Here is an 18934-nt window from a genome sequence, read left to right on the forward strand (position 1 = left end):
CTTCTTCAGTGTCCCAAGATGTCAGTTTACACAAAAATGATAAGCAGTAGATGCCGCCACTTCTGGAGAATGTTCATTCAATATTACCTACTCCACCACTTCCCGGTATAGAAAGTGGGGTGGAGGGATTCAATAGTATACCATCCCTAAAGGCGGTGTTATAAGATATTATTTATTTTTTTTACATTTATTTATTGGCGGTGGCGTTTGATTGCATTGAAAGGCTCAGTGGCGGTAGCATAAGATGAGAACTCGGAAATAGGCCATTTAATTGTTGGACTATGAAACCTTGTGATCTATCTTGCGGGTTGGGGGGGTGGAGGGTGTCCAGATTTGCTCCCTGTTGACCTAGCAATGCAGTCACACTGTCTGTAGCATGGTTGCTAATGACTTGCTTGTTTAATATCTCTAGCAATTGGCACGGATGGTGAATGCCCTGCAGCAGCAGCAGCAACAGAGACAGCCAGGAATGAAGCACTCTCCCTCTCATCCAGCTGGACCCAAGTCTCATATGGATTCTGTGGGGCTCTCAGACATGCAGTCCAAGGGGCACATGCCTGGATATGGCTCCGGTTAGTGCTGGTATCCCGAGAAATGCTGCCGGGGTTTGCGTAGCTTTTGCATCAAATCAGAATGATCATTGTAGATCAAATAGATTTGAAAAGCAGCAACTTGTATATAAAGAACATGAATTTTTATTTTGCTAAAATTTGCAGGCTTCAACTCCAGTGGAATGGATTATGGAAAGGAGGCCGGGGCAGAATCACGTTTTAAGCAGTGGACATCCATGATGGATGGGTTGCCTTCTTCAGTGTCCCAAGATGTCAGTCTACACAAAAATGGTAAGCCATAGATACTGCCCACCCACCACTTCCCAGTATAGAAAGTGGGGTGGATTGATCCAAAAGTAATACCATCCCTAAAAGCAGTGTTGTAAGATTTTTTTTTTTTGTTATTATTATTGTCTTTTATTTTTTGTTTTGGTAGGTGGAGTTTGATTTCATTGAAAGGCTCAGTGAAGGTAGCATAAAAATGAGACCTGAAACTCTCCATAAATAACTATTGCCATCAGGTTTCACTTGTTTTGTGTAGCAGCACTGGAGAGTTAAGGTAGGTACACACTATTCGATATATCTGCCGACCATCGAATAGTGTGTACTGGCAAATCCACCTAATTCATCGTTTGGTAAATTGGGAGGTTGCATCGTCCCATCTGATGTGCTGCACATCAGGCCGTGTGATTCCACGAATGACGTGTTACATGAAGCATGTAACTGTATCGCATTGTTGTACGGCGGATCTTGCAGTGTGTACAGCGATGCAATATATATATCATTACATCGCATTGCCGGGTCGCACAATTGTTCAGGTGTGTACCCAGCCTTGACATAGATGGAAAACTAGGCAGAGTACAAACTGAAGTAGATGGCGAAACCATCCCTTGATAAAACATGTTTGGACCATTAGGAAACTTTATACTTCTAAAACAGTAACTCACAGTGAAACACTGCCCCCACTTTCATGCAATCTGTACCAGTAATTTTGCTGTTATGGGGCCACACACTGCAATATTGTGCACAGTAAGGGAAAGGCGGTTATTTGAGATGTAAGTCACAAATTTACGACACTGCAATTAAGATAAATTATAGGGCCAAAATTCTTCAGTCCTGACAAACTGACAAAACAAAAAACTTGAATGAAAATACCTATTTATGGGAAGAGAAGGACCTTCACTACTTTTCATTCATCGAGTGGTGGTACTTGTAATTCAAATTTTCAACATGGCGGTGATGGATAGGGGCTAAGCACACTTTGCCACCCACAAACAGCGGCAGACCTACCAGCCATGTAAGTGGTTCATTACACCACGGCCCACGGCAGTACTAATAATGAGTGTGAGTGACTCATTATAGTATCAGCTGGCCAGTCACTGCAGGCTGTAACGGAGGAGGAGGTCCGGCTCGGGTAGAGAAGATTGTCCCCCCTCCCTCCTCCTCTGACTGCTGTTGCTGGGGAACATCTGAACGAGTCATTGGTCTGATATCATGATCTCGTGGCCATCCCTGGTGCAGAGAGGGGCGCCTCTTACCCTGCCAGCTCTGTGCTAGCTAGAGTCAGACACGAAATTACGGGAGCTATGTGTTAACGTACGTTATTCTGGGTACACAGTGGGCGATTTATTGTGTACCTCCGATATGTCTGAATGTTGTTGTTTAGAGATATGTCGCGTTGGCTATGCAGTACAGCCGAAGGCCAATATATCTGCAGATATAGCGGCGCATCTGTTTGTGTGTATGGGCGGTCTACCGACCGCCCATACACTTGCTGCAGGCACTGATGTCACAGCTTGTGGAGCACATTCAAATGCCAGCAGCTGTGACGTCAGGAAGCCGACGGTCTAATTCCCAACCTCCGGCTTCCCGACTGTCATATCCCGGCAAGGTACTAAAGACAGGGGTCGAAAACTCGATGACTGTCATTAGACCGATGCCGGAAGACCGACGTCTGGCATACCGAACAAAGGAGGGTTAGGGTTAGGCTGCGGGGAGGGGGGGTTTAGGTTTAGGCATTTAGAGGGGGGTTAGGGCTAGGCACTTGGGGGGGGGGAGGTTAGTCTTAGGCACACCTAAGGGGGGGTTCTCCCGTCTCCCTCTGTTCATCCTCCTTTCCTACAGTCTCACACTATTTTTCCTCCTATCTTCCTCTGTTCATTTGACCCCCTATCATCCCGTCTCGCCCATCACACTCTGTATGTACAGTACATATGTAAGCACATACAGACACACTCCTTTCATGTATATATTTGTTACAGGATGAGATAGATAAATTATATATATATATATATATATATATATATATATATATATATATATATATATATATATATAAATATATAAATAATGTGGCAGCGGCACTCCTCAGTAAAGAATATGAGACTGGTTACAAAGAACCTAATTTACTTCTTCAATGTTTCAATCACAATAATGATTTTCATCAGGAAGACAATACTAAACAATAAGACACTTACCTAAATAACATCTAAGAAAACACCACGAGTGTGGCAGGCTCCATCCGTCCACTGGGGGCGTCTGACGTCATCGCATAGCACTACGCAGCTAGCGCGGCGTCAGCAAACCCGTTACCAAGGAAACCAAGACAACAATTGTGACATAACGATACCGGCACCAATAACTAAAAATAACATAAGATCATAGCAGCGGTATAACTTAAGGGGATCAGAAAACAATAACAGTGACCTAACTGATAAAGACTGGGTATAATTCCAAGAGTAAAAGAGAAGCAGCAAAAAGCTGTCAAATTGAGACTGTATGTGCAGCGTACAGTACTATAAGGGAATAAACGAATATGAGTATCTGAGTGAGTAACAGAGAACATGGTTAATTAAAGCAAGATAAGGATAAGGTCTCATTCAAACCATTCGGCTGTATGGTATTGAGACGATGTATCCAGAATGCTTCTCTTTGCAAAAGCTTACGGGCCCTGTCACCTCTATGATTGTCAGGGACCTGATCAATCATTTTATATCTTAACGTAGATAGATTGTGTCTGTGCAGACGAAAGTGGCGAGCCACCAGCTGATCATTGTCCTTACCACTGAGGGCTAGTCTAATGGCAGACCTATGAAGGGCCATTCTCTCACGGAACTGTCTAGTTGTTTTGCCGATGTATAATAATCCGCAGGGACAACGAACAAAGTAGACTACATACTGGCTAGTACAAGTCAGTACATTATTAATCTTGTATCTATGTCCCGTGTGTGGATGGACAAAACTGTCTCCAGTTTCCAGGTATCCACAGGTCGTGCAGCCCAGACATTTATAATTGCCCGGTTTTTTGGTCAAGAAATGTGTAACGGGGTTATCACCGAAACTGGTGATATCATTGTGTACCAACCAGTCACGGATGTTTTTACCCCTTTTGTAGCAGGGCAACAACTAAGTGTTTTTCAAACTTTTAAAATTCTGGTCTTTGTCGATCATTGGCCAGAAACGTTTCGCTGTACTGATTATGTGTTCACTTGCCGTATTAAAGCTGTTAACCCACACCAATTTGTTATCACTACGATTCTTTTGAACATTAGGCAGAATCTCCTTTGGAGTAGCCAACGCTCTTGTTCTGGCTTTAGTTAACAATTGTCTGGAGTAACCCCTATCCTCAAATTTCTTAGTCATGATGTCAAGTTCCCTTGACTCATCATCAGGGTCACTGCATATCCTATGTATCCTCAAAAACTGCGAATAAGGCAGTCCCTTTTTGAGGTTACCTGGATGAAAGCTTGTAGATAATAACAGGGTGTTCCTGTCAGTAGGTTTTCTATAGATGGTCGTCTGGAGTGCCCCGTCCTTGAGTCTGACTAAAACATCCAGGAAATGAACCTCATTGGCATGTATGTCGTATGTGAACTTAATATCACTGTCTAGTGTATTGATGTTTGTCATCATTTGTATAAAATCTTCCTTACTGCCAAGCCAAATTATGAATATATCATCTATGTACCGTGTGAAGAACCTTATCCTTTCAGCATAGATGGTGTTGCTGAAGAATAGGTCCTGTTCCACACGGTACATAAAGCCATTGGCATACGCCGGAGCTGCACATGAACCCATGGCGCAACCGTGGGTCTGTAGGTAAAAATTACCATCAAACAAAAAGTAATTTCTGGTAAGAGTAAGGCGTAATAATTCAATAAAGAAGGGTAAAGCTGGACCATCATAATTGGTGTTGTTGGTAAGTAAATGTTCTATGGCAATCAGGCCTCTGGCATTAGGTATGCTCGTATAAAGGCTTATTACATCTATAGTACAAAGCCAACAATCTTGTGGTAAATCCCGCAACGTGGTAAGTTTGCGTAAAAAAACAGTCGTGTCCTTTAAATAGGATTTTTCAGCTTGTATCACCGGCTGTAGATGGTAATCAATAAATCTTGAAGTTTCGTAATATAGTGAGTCCCTGGCCGATATAATAGGCCTCCCCGGTGGTTTAAGGGGATCCTTGTGGAGCTTAGGTAATGTGTAGAAGACTGGTATCTTTGGTGTCGTGGGTAGAAGCATATCCATGGTGGTTTTGTTTATATTGTGTTCTTCCACAGCCAATTCTAGTATCTCATGAAGTTCCTGCTGATATTTGGCAGTTGGGTCTCCTGCCAATATGCAGTAAACTTTGGCATCACTTAATTGTTTGAGAGCTTCATTACGGTAGCTGGAGATATCTTGTATTACTATCCCGCCCCCTTTATCAGCGGGGCGGATAGTAATACTTTTGTCACTGCCAAGTTGTTTAAGGGCTGTCCATTCATTTTTGGATAAATTGTGATGTATCTTATTTTATATATATATAAAATTTATGTGGTCTAGGAAGACTGTAGTAACTGTGCATATAGCACAGTAGGTGTCACTGGAGCAAGATAAGGAAAACCTGGCCCTCCCCATGTGGAAAAGAATAGGTGGTATTCTTTTGTCTCCAAAAAACGTGTATTGATCACTGATGGATTAAATACATAGTCAACGTTTCAAGGTCCTAAGACCTTTTCGTCAGGATCCGAGAGTGCCGCCTATTCCATTCCACAAATCGGACAGGTTTCCTTCGGAGATATAAAACTATATATATATATATATATATATATATAATGATGCGTGTATATAATATCATGCACGTATATAACACCTACTGTAATATATGCACAGGATTGTTTGAGGGAGGGGGCCCCTAAACAATGTCTTGCCTAGGGCCCCGTGAGGTCTAAATCCGGCTCTGATTGGTAGGTGTGTATACTTACCTGAGTCGGCCGCTCAATCCACACGACAGCAAGGTGGGCATCATGTCGAACTAGTGTGTACCCAGCTTAAGCCTCGAGTTTACTGCACATGGAAATTTGCCAGTATTTGAATGGCTCCAGTCGTTAAACCCGGACCTGCAGCCACGTGGTAAGTTCCTCGGCTAATTGTATCTACCCCATAATGTTGGGTGTGCAACTAGTCTAACTTTCCACTTTCCACCTGCAGCATCACAGTCGGTAAGATCACTGTTCAGCTATCACTCCCAAAGGTGGCTGAGACTAGAATAGGAATTGTTTCTCTCGATTGTGAAAAACACCCATTCTTTTCTTAGTCTGTGATCATTGAGGGAGCTAAAGGGAGCCGTATGATTGCCCAATGAGGGGTGGTGCCCATAGCATATTTTTACACTTTGGGCCCACCACTCGCTAGTTCCGCCACTGCTCGAAAATATGTCTACATCACATGGTCCTTTACCTGTGTTTTTAGTATTTAAATCCTGTCTTCATGTCCTGCAGGCTCCATTGCTCCCCCTGGGAAGAATCGTGGTGGTTCCCCGTACAACCAGTTTGACATGATGCCTGGAGAATCAGTAGGATTGCATGGAGGGCCACCTGGTGAGAGTTGGTTACCTGCCAAATCACCCCCCTCAAACAAAATGGGAAACAAGTCAATCAACACCAGCTGGCCCCCAGGTGAGTCTTAATTGGTCAATACAATAATGGTTACATCTGCTTCTAGTTCACTTCTTAGTAAAGTGTGTTTTAGATTTATACACACTGCTGTATAGTTTCTGCGAGTATATTGTTTTCACAAAATTGGATTAGTTACATTTTATCTCCTGTTATGCCACATAATAGACCTATATGGACCGGTACTCCCAGAGTGTTAGGGAACTCCCAGTGGGAGGAAACAAACGCGCTGTAAGTAGACAGTGGGGTGACTGCGGCTGCACCCTCTGGCTGCAGCGCCCCAGGCGATAGCCCTGCTTGCCCACCCCTAGAACCGCCACTGATTGTTCAACAACTTTAAAGACAGGACTATTAAAATAGTAAATTTATCGGCTCCAAATACATGTAGACTGTTTTTATGGTTGTTTCTGACTTCCAATCTCTCCTTTGCAGAGTTTCAGCCAGGCGTGCCATGGAAAGGAATTCAGAATATTGACCCAGAATCTGACCCTTACGTTACCCCCGGCAGCGTGCTGGGGGGTCCAGCCCCATCTCCCATCGTAGATACTGACCACCAGCTACTGCAGGACACCCCTACAGGCGAGTGTTTTACTTTGTGACAATACACAGAGACACTTCATGTAGTTGCAGGTTATGTAAAGGAATAAAATAAAATTATTTTGATGCAACACATTTAGAAGTGAATATGGATATATTTTGTGTTATGAAATGCTTCTAAGCATGAATTTAGTGCCGTCTTTACCTATTAGCAAATGGTGTTAAAATGTTACAATGTTAAACCCTATAATAGTTTACCTACCGTTTTTCATTTTCTGTGATTGCTTTTCAATGCCAAAAGTGATCCGCTATTCAGTTCTAGGGATGTGTGAAGAAACTCTTCAAAGCTACTTACTTTCTCATTTGTACATGATTGGGGTGGGACTGTTTGTAAGTTTCACCAGTAAAGGGCAACCTAACACAAATGTTCACTTTCTGTCCAAGCTGGACACAGCTATTTCATTTTCGAAAATAGGCTTCTTTTTATGCAGTCTGTATTGCAAGTGATGTTACTAGCAGCACAGCCTGCTCAGACTGGTCCATGTTATCTTTTTCTGTAGGGTCCAATTCTTCCCTCAACACCTCGCTGCCTTCACCTGGTGCCTGGCCCTACAGTGCCTCTGAGAATATCCACAGCGCTTCAGGTAACCCGGCTATCTATCCAGGTGGCTACTGGCTTATTTGATGTAATGCAAACCAGAAGATGTATTGCTTTCTTCAGCAGGCTTGGGCAGTATGTAGCTCCCCATCTTCTATGGAGCTGCATATTCCAGCATTTGCTTAATTAAAATGAGATTGTCTGGAAATTAGACGATTGAAACTGATAATGTAAATGATAAATAAGTAAGCTTTTCAGCCACAAATGGTTCCCATTCTAAAGTATATGATGCAGTAGTGTTGCGAAAGTTTAATTTTTGGCAATGAGTCGCACTGCATTGAGGGAAATTCTCATTACTAGCTTCATAGTTTGGTTTACCTTGCATGATGTATCTTTAATTCAGAGGTTCCCAAACTCCGCCATTACCGTCCAGGTTTTCAGGATGTCCATGATTGAGCCCAGATGTTTAAATCAAATTGATGTTCATTAAGGGTCCGATTCAGAGATGAACGTAAATGCCATCACAGCTGTAATCTCTCATGGATAGCAATTGCGAAATTATGCTAATGACTTACCGTCCAGTGCTTAGAGACCCCCACTGAAAGCTCACGCGCAAAACTGGAAACTTCGAACCCAGATCAGAGGGCCATCAGCCTTCTGAGTAAGTCTAAGCTGTGGCAGACATAGCGGGCCTCCAGACACACAGGGGGCTCTCCTGTTGCGAGCAGGAACGCAGTGGCTAATTTATAGACGCCCAGTAAATAGTGTTTAAACGGTCTGACACATGTGCGTTTTCTAATTTTCCCCAAACCATGACTTCCTGTCACTCACTGACCGTGAGTCCTTTGTGCAAGGGTAATAGCAAATTAATTTGCTGCGCATGCACAGTGTGATTTATATGCATGCGCAATGGCAAATCAGTCTGCGTAGTTAGTGCCATTGCGTCCATCTCTGAATTGCCCTAAATCACCTATGCTCAAGCATGGATATTCTTAAAGCCTTGGACTATAATGGCGGCATTTGGGAGACTCCGCTTCAATGAATCTTCAGGGGTGCAGTTTACGATTCTGTTTTTTATTTGTGGAGGATTCTTTTATCCAGTGTTTGAAAACTCAGAAGTGAAATTAGATTATATTTAAGGATTAGTAGATTATTAGGATAAACTCCTAGCAGATCTTTTTAGACCAATAAAAGGCAGATAATTAAAACATCACTGGGATAAACACAGAACTTATATAAAGGGAAATTTGATCATACTATTGAGTAGGTGACCTGTCTTTGAAATGAGATGAGGAGATTTGCATTCCTCTGCAAGCCACAACAGTTGCAGTTGGCTGTGAATCTAGAACTCTGCTTGAAGAGCTGAAAGTACTGTTAAGATGCTTTACCAGTCAGAGTATTGCAGATACCCCACACTTATATATATTTTTTTTCGTATCCATCAGCACTCTCAGCAAAGTTTGGGGACTATAAATCCGCCTGGTCACCAGACCCCATTGGACACAACCCATCACATCATTCAAACAAGATGTGGAAGAACCAGATGTCCAGGAATAGCCCTGGGCTGCCTCGCCCCCCTCCAGGGCTCACCAACAACCCCAAAGCCACCAACTCCCCCTGGAACAGCACAGCCCCCCGCTCTGTCAGAGGCTGGGGGGGACAGGACTCCAGGATAACGTCTGGTAAACCATTGAAGTGCCTAAGCTGTGACAGCTCATATTAAAGATTCATGTTTGTATTATGACACCGATGATCTACCTACCTATCATATGTCTCATAAGCACAGTAGGGCAGAAATGTAACTGTCTAAAACACAACCTACTGTATCTGCTCAGTGACATAACCGAGGCAACAAAAACAACTTTCTGGAGCATTCGGTCTTTAAGTTCTGTGAGCACTATTGATGGACTGCGTCCGATGTAAGGTGCGCACAAGCAGATAAAGTAGGAGAGCAGCCAGCTTACTCTAATATGGAATGGCAGATACAATGCTAGCTTACACCATAAGTGTTTTCACTGTTCCACATTGATGTTAGCTTTCTAAGTAATGTATTCTGACTTCAAACATGTGTTTTGTTGAATTGTGCTTTCTACAGAAGATAGTGTATGCTAGACATAATTATATGTTGTTTCTCTACTTGGCCTATGAGCAAACTTAGGGAGCTGTAGTGTCACATTTTTTCCTGCCCTCTATTATTTTTGACCTCTGGCTGTCACACCTAGTTCTGAAGATATGATGGGAATAGAGTATTATACATGAATGAGAGTAATAGGAACCATCTAGAAGAAGGGAAAGTAACTGAGGAAGAGTTTGCAAACAATGACTACTGCTCTGCAAAGTAGGCTTCGTAAAACCATGCCTTCCACATAGCCCTCATGTGCGCAGGACTGCAGCACCTTCTATACCTATTCCTTGTCATTTCCATTATTTTTTTTCTCCGGACTGACTATATGATGTATATCTGTTGAGACAGCCTCATGCCTGCTTCCGTTGTAGGTAGAAGGTGAAAGCGAGTTGGTTATCTGTGTAAGATGCTTCGTGTAAAGCAGCACATGTGGAGCAGTTGGCTGTAGTCTTTAGATGAAAGCAGCATGCAACGTTTTCTGAATATGATCGCTCCCATGTGACGGGATGGTTATTCCCGATTTCCTCAGTGTATCACTATGGGGCAAAACAAACACTATGAATGTTAGACATGCACTGACCTTCAGAGGTGTTCCCACTGGATAAAGCTGAGACCACGAAGTGTGAAAGCTCAGAAGACCGTAATTAAGCATGGGTTTGCTAGTTGCTTTGTTTAAATGCAATGTAAGCTGCTCTGTGCTCAGAAATGGTAGCCATAGTGCATGGTGTATTGCATATATTCGGCGCACGTGGTTTATTTGCAACCTATTGAAATCTTTTTTTTTTTCTTCTGGTTTATAGCTTCTACCTGGAGCGATGGCAGTTCTGTGCGTCCTAGTTATTGGCTGATCCTTCTTAATCTTACACCACAGGTACATGCAAACCATATTGTTTAGTCTATAGCATGTTTGTTTCTAAGTAGATGCATTTTTAAAAAGTGTTCTGATCTATTGTGCTTTGTGATCTCTTTGCAGATCGACGGTTCCACCCTCCGGACGATCTGCATGCAGCATGGTCCCCTGCTGACATTCCATCTCAACCTCACCCAGGGCACAGCCCTCATCCGATACAGCACCAAACAGGAGGCAGCCAAGGCCCAGAATGCCCTGCACATGTGAGTCAGAAGCATTTAAAGCAGTGGTTCTCAACCTCGTTCCTCAGGACCCCTCACAGTTCACGTTTTGCTGGTCACCCAGCAGGTGCACAGGTGTATTCACTACTCATTGACACGTTTTAAAAGATCCACAGATGGAGATAATTATTTCACTTGTGATTCTGTGAGGAGACCTGGAAAACATGCACTGTTTGGGGTCCTGAGGACAGAGTTTGAGAACCTGTGATCTAAAGATATAGGCTTACAAAAATGAACTTAGCTGCATTTAGAACATTGAAGTCACTGCTGCTGGGTTTATGTCTCTGCATTTGAATAGCCTCACGTCTGTGATCTTATAAACCCGCAGCTCATATTTTGTTGTTGCTAGAACATAACTATCACTGTCAGTGACTGAGCGCACTACATAGATACCACAAGAAAGTTCTATTTGTCTTAGACATTACACAATTTGCTTAGACAGTAAATAGTTATTCTTGGGCAATTCAGTGCAGTGGGAAAACATGTATAATTTGTGGGGCCACTAGGGATGCAAATTTGCCACAGATATTAAATAGAGTTCAAGTTAAATAGCCATATGTTTATTCACATAGAATCTTCTCTGCATGGTGGCTACCAAATTCCCACATTTCTAGATCTCCTCAAGTCATCTCTAAGCAAATAGCTTTGGTTCTGAGACAGAAACCTAGGGGGTATATTTACAAATGTGCAGGTCTTTAGAAGTGGAGTTATTGCCCATAGCAGCCAATCAGATTCTACTATCTTCTAGAAGGCGCTAGATACATGAGAAGTAGAATCTGAGAGGCTACCACCCGTTTCTTTGCACATAAATTACTGCAGCTAATTGTACCCGGCCTTTTGTCTGAAGCCTTTGTACATAAGGAAACAAATATGAAAACTACATTCTAAACTAGGCTATATTTGTCCACTAGCTCTTCCTATATATAAAATACACACTTACATAGATTGAGAAAGGTGGAAAAAATCAAGAGAAACCAGTGGTTTTTCATTCATTTGCTCACACACTGTAGAGGAAATGTAAGTTTATGTACAGGTTGAGTATCCCATATCCAAATATTCCGAAGTACGGATTTTTTTTTTAGCATGACTGAGACAGTGAAACCTTTGCTTTTTGATGGTTCAATGTACGCTAACTTTGTTTAAGACCTTCAAATATATTATATATAAATTATATTACTTTCAGGCTCTTTGTATAAGGTGTATATGAAACATAAATTAATTTTATGTATGTACACAATGTTTGTGCGAGCCACAAAATTATTGAAAATATTGTATAAAATGACCTGCAGGCTGTGTGTATAAGGTGTATATAACACATAAATGCATTCTGTATGTACATTGGGGTCCCATTCCCAAGATATCTCATTATAATATGCAAATATTCTAAAATACGGAATATTCCGATATCCAAAATACCCCTTGTCCCAAGCATTTAGGATATGGGAGACTCAACCTGTAGCAGAAGATTTCCGAATGATTACATTGATTTTGACCAAGCTGTGTTGTCTTCTAATGAATAGTGGACAGTGCGTATGCGTGATGGTTCTTTTCACAAAATAAATTAATCTTTGAAAATGTGTTGTACTTTGTCATTTCTACCTTCTAGTGACTTTCTCCATAGGGACCAAGTACTCTTAAGTGCTCATAAAAATTCGATGTACCGCCACTAAGCACTTTTTTTTTTTTATAGATCATTGCAGTATGTTCAGGATTATTAGTTGGTAATGATTTTCAGTAAGCTACAAATCAGTGCACATGATTCCTTTACAAAATGATGCCCAACTTTTGTTACTATGCTAAACTTTCATTTATTGTGGTGCTGCATGCACTCATTGTGTGTATTCTCTCCCCCACTAAACTAGGTGCGTTTTGGGTAACACGACCATCCTGGCGGAATTTGCAACGGATGAGGAGGTGAGCCGTTACCTTGCACAAGCTCAGCCGCCAACTCCCTCTGCTCCTGGAGCAGGCTGGCAGCCCTTGGAAGTGGGACAGAACCATCAGGCTGAACCGGTAGGACCGGCCCTGAACCTTTTCGGAGGGACCACAGGGCTGGGACAATGGAGCAGTGGCGGTGGTGGTAGTGACCTGCCAGGCGTGTCTCTTTGGGGTACTCCAAGCTACACATCCAGCCTGTGGGGGGTGCCCAACACAGAGGACGCCCACCGGATGGGCAGCCCTGCCCCTTTACTACCCGGTGATCTTTTGGGAGGAGGGACCGACTCAATATGAACTTTGAACTTTCAACTCTGACCTCGTGACCTTTCAGAGCAGCAGCACTAACTTGACCTTTTTGTGTTTTTTGTTTTTCTTTTTTGTTTTTTTCAAACTTGCAATAAATAAATTTTTTTTTTTTTAACTATAAAAAAAAAAAAAAAAAAAAGAGGAAAAAAAAAAAGAAATCAGGTGGGTGCAAGTTAAGACTCCTGATCGCCAACGTTACAAAAACCTGCGGTCACTTTCAAAGTGGTTGTGTTTTTTCTTTCTTTTTTTTTTTTTTTTTTTTCTTTTTTGTGCTTGCAAATTCCTTCCTCCCCCCCCCTCCAAACGAAGAGCAGAAGAAAAGGGGGAGGGAGGGATCCTGAAAAAAAGGGTCTGGGGGGAGGGGGATGTAAAAAATGAAAGAAAAACAAAAAAAAAGGACAAAAAACACATATCAGTCTTGAAATACTTGAATAATGAAAGCCAATGTTGAAAGACAATGTGAATTCACAAAACCTACCATTTAAGAGTCATTTTGTGCTGGGAGGGGAGGGTGCAGAGTGGGGTGTTTGTTTTATTTTTACATGGCATTTTTGGACTGCTGAAAAACAAAAATAAGTTGGTGCAAAAGGTATTTTTGATGATGCAGGGAAGAGGGGTATTTAAAAATAAACCAGTTTGCTGCCAGAGCGGACTGCAAAACGCTGCACATTAATGCACTAAAGTTCTCACTGGTAGCAAAGTGCTTTACCCATTCACACAGCTGTTTGTATCCAGGGTAAGTGAGTGGAATGCTCCTCTAAAATGCATTAATTTAACATTTCAAGGCACGACATGGCAACACCGCACCTGTTTCTTTCCCAGTATGTGGGGGGTGGTAAAGCTGTTGGAGTGGCTGGCATAGAATATCCCAGTTGAATCGGGATCCTCTTGTATCTGTGTACTCTGACTGTCATGAGTTAATTTTGACTGTCAGACCCTTTCACCTGAGTGCCCATGTGGGTATACCTACATAGACTTAATGTAAATATCCGAGGTTATGTTTATGGTATTTCTCAGCCTTCTGCAATCCACACTGCAGAAAACCTGCCCGTGGCAGCATTCGTCTAGGTCTGGGTGGCCATTTCCTGAAGAGTACCCTCCCCCACTTGATAGGCTATTTTGTCTAGTTTTAAGCCCTTTTGTCAGTATGTTCCTCTGAATAAACTTCATAAGACGCTGCATTAAATCGTCAGGATCCACATGTTAGGCCTATGTTTGCTAGATATGTTCTGGTAACAGAGAGGTTAATGTCTGAACTCCGGATCTCTTACTGGTGGCACGCAGAGTTTGAACTTCATTACGGCTGCATGGATCCTGGGATGTGTGTTATGTGTGCAATTAGAAAACGCGCCCTCGGTCCGATGGCATGGCAGTCTCCCCAAAAGCAAGGAGAGCACTTGACACTCATGCGAAGGGTGTTTTGGTATTGGGTTATTAGTATAAGCTCATGTGGTAGCATTGCAACGATATATGCTTCATTCACATGCCTTGTGTAGGTGCTGCAAAGCTCGCACTGTATAGCTGTGACAGAAGCCCAGACGCCTGTCCCTTCACTTTTTTGCTTCTGTTTCTGCCTTCGCTAAATTTCAGTGACAAACCTCATGCAGTTTCCATGCAAATCATCCTCTGTCACTGCAATTGGGCTATGTTAAGCCGCAAGTTGGATCTCCAGATAAATCGCACTGACTTTTTGTATTCATTGTTCCATCTGAGGCTATAAGGACCATTTCAATTCAACTTGTCATAGAGGCACGGACAAAATGCACCATGTGAGCTGAGCTTCAGAAGTTTCTTACCTACAATGAATTACACCTATAGGTGGCACTATGCTAAACAGATTGGCCGTGCATAAACACAATTTTAAATGGCTAAGGAAAGACGATACCAGTTAGGTTAATCTGCTGCTAAATAGGATCGCTCTTTTTCATAACAGGCATATTATGGATCTGCACCTTTTAAAAATGCCATTAAACTATTTCTCCCAAATACTTTGCATTTACTATGAGTGTTATCATTAGGGTAAAATCTTAATTTTTATTTTTCTTTCAATCTCTTATGTGCTTTTGTGTAATTGTCATCAAAATCCTGTAATACAACTTTGCACTGGGTTCCATTTACCATGGTCTGATTTTATTTTATTCTTTTTTATCATTAGCAGATGATACTGCACACCTACTGAGATTTTTGTTCAAAACCTCGTCTACAATATTGTCGCCACTTGCCTGTCCTATTAAGTAACTGACTGTTTTCTATTTGACAAAGGGTCACTGTTTAGTAGGTGTGTACAATTACTTTATATCTTGTTTCTGTGCTATAATGCATACATACTGACTGTGCGAATATACATGCGTTTGTGTATGTGCGTATACTGCACGCAAGCGCGTTGTATTTTTGATCTTAGTAAATATGTATTCACACCAAAGGGCACCATTTCATTAAACTATTGTGATGGTACAGGATGAATTCTGAAGAATGCAAATGTGGTATGAGTCCATTCTGTCATCATCTTGCAGTTAGTCCTAATAATTATATTCTATTTGAACATGGCTTTTTTTTATTTTGTTTTGTTTTTTTAAATTACTGTTGCTACTTTTAATTGTGTACATATTTTTTAGCCTTTTTAACATCTGTGGAGCTGGAATGTGTTGTGGTCGCCATTCATAGCTTACTGTATACATTTCCTACAACCAACCCAGGCAAGTCCCCTGGCTAGTTTCCCAGAATTCTTATACAGTTGTTTAACTTTAACCAATCAGCGCTGTGCTTTACAGTCTCTTTTATTGCAGACATTTTGGTTTGGCAGTGGAGATTCCCAATTTAGCACAAGTTCCGTTGTGGGATTGGTCCATTATATTTGAGTACACTCCAAGCCACAGTCATGAAAATGGTGGGAGGCAGGTTTCCCATTCCAGAAGATTCGTCTTTACAAATGTCTTATTCTGCCTCTGTTACTCTGGCTAAAGATTCATCCCTTTATAATCTACAATTCTTTCCTTATAAAATCGTTGGTTTTGGCCGATAGATCTTTCGATCTCAATTAGCAACAAATCACCAAATTCAAGATAGATATTTTTCTTCTTATAGGAATTAGTGGTCAAGTTATTTTTGTCCGCACATTTTCCACAGCTATACACCTTCCGAGGTGAACATAGTTTCTTATCTTGGCTTTAAGTAGAATTAACTAACAAGATATAACCACCTTGCCTGCTGAGCATTAGTGTGGCACGTTACTGTCTATGTTTGCATCTTAACCTGATCAATAACCAGCAACCCGTGAACATGGAGCGGTGTGACTGACTTCACCTTATGCTGCCTATTTCCCAGCTCTCAGGGGCATGTTTTTGTGTGTCCTTGATGTACCAGCAAAGTTTCTGGAGTCAAATAGGGCTATAAAATGTGCGTCGACAGTATCAGTAGATCTCTTCTTTCTCAACGTGGGTGAGTTTGCTGAGCACAAGTGGAAGTGGAAACGTTCGTGTATACCTGTTTGGGTGCCTAATGTTATGCAGTAAGAGCAAGCTTAATTGGTGACTCTTATGGTAGATGTGTTTACCTAAGCAAATTTCACTTATCACTTCAGCACTTATGTCTCCTATTAATGTTTGACTTAGGGCTCTTGACATGACAATTCACCCTTTCAAGTGAACAGGAATACGATTGTAGCTTGCTCCAGCTAAATTAATTTAGTTAGAGATCACACGAGTCCAACTGGCAATGTGTGCACATTACCGAGAATTATGGTAGAGGAACATTGCAGATTTTCCTAAGCACCTCTATTGGCTGCAAAGCAAAATCTGTGATGTCTGTGGCTTGCCAGTTGCCGGGGAAGTGGTTTGGTTGGCAGTAGCTCGTGGTCTTCACTTTGGATTCCCGGTTGGTGGGCAATAGCCTTCATCTATGCATTATTGTGAGCTGTTTAGTTAATGCTATCGTAGTTAAATACAACGCTGCTTGGAACTTAAAGGCTGTACTATGAGTGTGTGAAAGACTTGGATCTTGCATTAGCTATTTTCACCGGTTTTGTGAGCTTTTTTTCTTGGCATCTAAAATTAGGTTAAACTACTTCTTCTGTTTCTAGGGTTGAATTGAAAACACAACTACAGACCATTTTCTAACATGAAGCAAATAAGCACTAATCCATACATGCCAATAAGCAGCTTTAGTTGACCTTGTGCAACTGGACTAATTTGCACAAATGTCTTACTGCTTGCTAATGGTTACTTCACCATTTGCCCTTGTGTTAGTAAATGACCCCCAGTGTCTTATGGACATAGTATTTACTACAAGACAGGGATATAGGATACTGACCACAATTATTTTTACTCTTTCTGGCCGAAGATCATGGGGGAGAGTGCCCATAATTTCACATCCATACTTTAGTTGTTGGGCCTTAACCTACAAGAGCTATAAACAATGATTAGAGAATACATTTAGCTCCATTAAAAGCACTGGTGTATTGTGGGTCAGATGATGGGTCTGTAACAACCGCTTGAGTTCAGATTAATTTATTACACACACTTTATTCTGTTTTTAGAAAAATTGTTTTTTATTTTCTATTTAATGTAAAATACATTGGGGGTATTGAGTTCAGCGTAAAGCGCTGCAGCGATGTTTGGCAGCGCACATCGCGGTATATTACAGTATCCAAACATCGCTAATATTCCTCCACACCTCCCTCTGGGTTATGCAATGTTACTGTCTATCACGCTGAATTGAATTCCCACTAGTCTGTAATCTATCCCCTAACATAATTTGGATAACAATAGAATTGCTACTTAACATTTTTAATACATCATGTCTTTTACAGCTTGTTATATGAGCACCACTTATGCTGATAGACAACGTTCTTGTCCAAATCTGACTACTCATTGCTTCATTAATCTATTTCTAATTCTAAACATTGTTCCCATAATATGAATAGCAGTATATTTGCAATATAATTTTTGTTTGTTTTGCAATCCCCCTTCTGTTTGCAATATCATTGTTAGAGCTGGAAGTCATTGCACATAATATTGCCAGGTGTATTACTTTTGTCCCTGAAAAGACGATAGTGATTTGTAGATTGCACATAACTCATCTAGGGAGCAGTCCTTGTAAACACAAGCACTTCTTGTATATATGCGATCCATTTTTGCCGTGCTCACTTTGATCGCCATGCTTTATACACTGGACATAAGGGGGATAAAAAGCATAAAATATTCCACATGGCTGGTGTATATAGTCACATACCAGGGACAAACATTCTTTTGTGTCTTGTAGTACAGTCTTCTGTTACGAACTGGTAATATCTTTATATCCAGAAGGAATTATAGGGCACATTTATGAAAACTGGTCCACAGTGAACTGCAAAAAAAAAAAAGTCAACCAATCAGAATCCAACAGTCATGTTTCAAGTATAACTAAAACCTAAGTCTGCAGGAGTGGCCCCTGCTCCAGTTTTCATAAATACTCTCCATTGGCAATGGGAATAATGTTTTTGTTATGTCAGTGCAGCAAATCTAAATTAGCTGCATTTCCACCTTCAATCCCCTGATTGCAGTGTTAAGATGCAGAAAGGCAACACCTGTCTACAGTTTTGTACATTTTCCCTGCCATAAGGTACAGCAGTGCTTTACAGGTATATAGAACATGTATTCTACCAAACGCTAATGCTGTACTTCTAGCTATTCATTGCCTTTTCTGAACCGTACTTCAAAGTAAAGAAATCTTTCCAACGCAGAAATTATATTTTTGTGTATGTGCTGCTAATTTTCCATATAGAATTTGTTTATAAAGGGAAAAAAAAAAATCTTCCCAGTTGTATATTTTATAC

At 41.4% G+C, this 18934-nt stretch overlaps 1 protein-coding gene across 2 annotated transcripts in view; it reads left to right on the top strand.

Annotated features, from left to right (window-relative positions):
* The window catches only part of TNRC6B (trinucleotide repeat containing adaptor 6B), a 124854-nt gene extending 109225 nt beyond the window's left edge, over positions 1-15629 (top strand). For both annotated transcript variants that reach the window (XM_088456907.1, XM_088456909.1), the window contains 9 exons: positions 413-572; positions 717-842; positions 6314-6490; positions 6920-7066; positions 7585-7668; positions 9068-9304; positions 10548-10618; positions 10721-10860; positions 12741-15629. In XM_088456907.1, coding sequence (XP_088313033.1) covers positions 413-572; positions 717-842; positions 6314-6490; positions 6920-7066; positions 7585-7668; positions 9068-9304; positions 10548-10618; positions 10721-10860; positions 12741-13110 — 1512 coding nt within the window. In that variant the 3' untranslated portion in view covers positions 13111-15629. The remainder of the gene's footprint in view (positions 1-412; positions 573-716; positions 843-6313; positions 6491-6919; positions 7067-7584; positions 7669-9067; positions 9305-10547; positions 10619-10720; positions 10861-12740) is intronic.
* Positions 15630-18934: the final 3305 nt, after the last annotated feature.

This window comes from Taudactylus pleione, unplaced genomic scaffold (genome assembly GCF_031769625.1).
Source record: "Taudactylus pleione unplaced genomic scaffold, aTauple2 ptg000726l, whole genome shotgun sequence".
Classification (NCBI taxonomy): Eukaryota; Metazoa; Chordata; class Amphibia; order Anura; family Myobatrachidae; genus Taudactylus; species Taudactylus pleione.